Source organism: Sebastes umbrosus, chromosome 3, assembly GCF_015220745.1.
Source record: "Sebastes umbrosus isolate fSebUmb1 chromosome 3, fSebUmb1.pri, whole genome shotgun sequence".
In the NCBI taxonomy this organism is placed as follows: Eukaryota; Metazoa; Chordata; class Actinopteri; order Perciformes; family Sebastidae; genus Sebastes; species Sebastes umbrosus.
Window position 1 is genome coordinate 3263227 of NC_051271.1, and position 3723 is coordinate 3266949.

General features: G+C 44.3%; 1 protein-coding gene across 1 annotated transcript; it reads right to left on the reverse strand.

Moving 5' to 3' along the window:
- Positions 1 to 268: 268 nt before the first annotated feature.
- Positions 269 to 3055, reverse strand: LOC119484869 (trypsin-3-like). Its single transcript, XM_037764027.1, has 6 exons — positions 2929 to 3055; positions 2615 to 2804; positions 1754 to 1939; positions 1594 to 1655; positions 1040 to 1152; positions 269 to 907 (listed from the first exon to the last, which is right to left on the reverse strand). The coding sequence occupies exons 1-6, from the start codon at positions 2966 to 2968 to the stop codon at positions 269 to 271; spliced, it is 1230 nt and encodes a 409-aa protein (XP_037619955.1). The 5' UTR covers positions 2969 to 3055.
- Between the last annotated feature and the right edge of the window lie 668 nt (positions 3056 to 3723).

Consider the following 3723-nt stretch of genomic DNA (forward strand, 5'->3'; position numbering starts at 1 on the left):
TGCAAATTTAGAGTAACTCAACAATTTTCTTAATGCAGGAGAAATTCCTGTTAAATGACAGGACATTTCACAGTATAACACACCCTTATCATCCCACTCAGGCTACGGCAGTACCGGCAATTCTGTTGATCCACTCCCTGTATCTACAGACGTCCATGAATCCAAGTGGACTAGTGCAGGCACGGCTACCATCACAAGTGAAAGATATGACACCGTAAATCCTGACATTGAACACCACTCCTCCACCAGAGTCACCCTTTGAAACAATTTAGACATCCAATTTGGGCCTGGATCTAAGTTCGGGTCTGGGTACGGGTCTGGGTACGGGTCTGGGTCTGGGTCCAGGTCTGGGTCCGGGTCCGGGTCCAGGTCTAGGTCCGGGTCCGGGTCGGGGTCCAGGTCCGGGTCCAGGTCTGGGTCCGGGTCCGGGTCCAGGTCTGGGTCCAGGTCTGGGTCCGGGTCCGGATCCAGGTCTAGGTCCGGGTCCGGGTCGGGGTCCAGGTCTGGGTCCAGGTCTGGGTCCGGGTCCGGGTCCAGGTCTGGGTCCGGGTCCGGGTCCAGGTCTGGGTCCAGGTCTGGGTCCGGGTCCGGGTCCAGGTCTGGGTCCGGGTCTGGGTCCGAGTCCAGGTCCAGGTCTGGGTCCAGGTCCAGGTCTAGGTCCGGGTCCGGGTCGGGGTCCAGGTCTGGGTCCAGGTCTGGGTCCGGGTCCGGGTCCAGGTCTGGGTCCGGGTCCGGGTCGGGGTCCAGGTCTGGGTCTGGCAATACCGGTAGTTCTTTCGATCCAATCCATGTATCTACAGACGTCCATGAATCCAGCTGGTGCAACACAGGCACGTTTACCATTACAAGTGTAAGATATGACACCGTAAATCCTGCCATTGAACACCACTCCTCCACCAGAGTCACCCTGTGAGAGAGAGGTATATATTGTTTGTTACTAACTTTTATATCATTTATTGAAATACTCATTTATATTAAAGTGGTAAAACTTGTTATGACTTGAAGAAAAGATATAAAGACAGAAGCCATGCCCACTCACAAAACACACATCCACTCCAGGTCTTTGGCCACAGAACAGGTGTTCATAGTTTATACCCGGACAGTTGACAACCGTGGTATCTGCACATTGGAGAGTGTTTGATCTGCCAGGTTCTAGATTAGAATAGAAAAAAACATGTTTCTTTACTACCAAAACAAAAAGCTTCATCATTATCTACTTAACCTGTACACAGAAAAACAACCATAACTCTGGTCTACGTTACCATTGGAATATGATTATTTATTCATATTTATACTTTTGTGAAATGTATCCAAACATCTGTGAATCATCGACAGCAACATTTAAATTGTGCTGTTTATCTGCTTTTTGAAAAAATGTCAATTATTTCAGATATCTCGAATTGTTGAGAAGAAGTGTATTGGTAGATTTTTGTTTTAAAGTGTATATAATTAATAATAAACACAATTTTAAGACAAAATAAAAGTGTACTTAATGTAAATATGTGTCAGCAGAGTTACCAAACATACAAGCTTATCTAAGAACACTAACTGTGATAATTGTTATTTGTCATAAAATAATCAAGATTTTCTCACGTCTTTTTTTAGTGGGGCCCATAGTCATGGATGCACGACCTGCAATCTCAACTGTATCACCTCTGAAATACAAGAAAAACAACAAAAAGAAACAGTTTTCCTCAGAATTTCTGAAGAGTTGAGATTTCAGACTTATTAAAGGGGGAAGATCAAAACTCACCTATTGAGAGGATTGGGAGGGCCACAGATAGGAAGTGGAACAGGCTGAATCTGAGTAGGGTTAGTTAGCTGCAGCAGCATGATGTCATGGTGCCTGCCCTGGTTGTCGGTATAGATGGGATGTTGTTGGATGTCCACTTCTGTCCCTTGACCTCCTGGATGGATACCTAAAACTGCTCTCATAGTCCTACAAATATGAAAAGGTTAAAGAGGATCATCACTGAATTAATGTAAATACCTAATACATATCATATTTGAATAGGTCAGTACTTACTGAACATGAACATAATCAATGCTATCTTCTTTTTGGGAATGCTATAGTTCATCACACCATTACTGACTGCTGCTTCAGGACTTCATGACATTTATCAAATGTATGAGTGACAGTTTCATCTAAAGGTATAATATGTAAAAGTTGTCTGTTACTGTTTGTGAACAACCGGCGTTCAACGTTGGCCACTCCTCCTTGGCTCAACAAGAGCCGCTCAGCTGCTCAGCGGGCAGAGAGTGAGAGACAGCGGGGAAAACGATGCGTGGAGCCGTCATATTTTCATCATCAAACCCGGTGAAATCAGGGTTTATTGAGACCAAACCAGAGCTGGGGATTGTTGGAAAAGTCTAACAATGACGGTTTGGTGAGTTTTCTGTTTCTGTCAAGTTTGAAGGCTGTGTTTTACGATGCTACGCCACTCGAACAGCTGATCTCAACATTAACAAATACACGTGAATGATGAACAACTTTATTAATGTAAAAAGCTGAGTAGTTGGGGACTGGGGAGGGGGGGCAATCACACTCGGGCACGGTACGAATCAATCGTATCTAAAATGAAACCTTTCTAAGTGTAACTAATGCCTTTCTTACCTTCTTGGTTTCCAGCAGTGTGCTGCAGTCAGAATCCACCGGTTACTGATCAGAGAGCCGCCACAGAATGTGAAACGTCCATCAAATAAATATGCTCTCACTTCAACATGGTACAGACGCTCAGTTCGTCCACAATCTCGACCTCCGATGATTCTCTTCTGCAGATCCACCACTGTGCTCGCTGTGACACCTGAAACAGAAAGTCCTCCACTAGTGTGAGTCATAGTGGTTGTTTGTAGAGAACAACAATTCACTATAATGGGAAACTTCACTTAACCTAAACTGAAATCAAGATACAGTTGTTGACTACTCACCGACCCACAGCACCAAGAGAAGAGACGTGAGACGAGCCATCGCTGTCGCTCTCCCTCTAACGACTGCCCTCCTGGTGCGACAGTGGTGGCTTTTTAAGTCTGTTCACACTGTCCCGTTGACCTATGAGCCACCAATCACGTTGCAAAGTTTTACAGAAACGACCCCATTGGCTAAAAAAGATCTGCACATTTTTTTTTATTTCTGATCTTTATCAATTATTCTGTGGAAATGAGAGAGTCACTGAAGAGCAGAAGTTAACAACCGTGGCTATTTTTTTTACGTTTGAAATCTATTTGGCAAATGTTGAGTTTGAAAAAATTAATATAGTTCAATTTGTTATTAGAGGATGGTATGAACAATTGCCTCACTGATTACACGCATGACATCTGTTGTGTTACATAGCAGCAGCTCCAATTTCCTAAAGGTTCATGTTGGATTTCATCCCCTAACCCGTTCTCACTCCCGATTCGTCAAATACCGCCGCTTGATCAGTGTGTAGGTGAAAATCAGACTCAGGAGAAAGAGGCTGTTAAAAATGCAAAAGACACTTTATTTGCATAAAAGATCTGGGGTCTCATTTATAACCATTGCCAACGCCACTTCCCATGCAACATTTGTGATCTATAAAAACAAACTTGACAGGAGAATGTGTGCACCGGTACGGAAACTTTGACTCGTGTGCACGCACATTATGGAGGCCCCGAGGTAGGGGAAACTGGAGACGCAGACAGTGAGGTGATGAATTGAAGCCAGACTGTCGACATTAAATGTCATTATACGTATAATGATGCCTC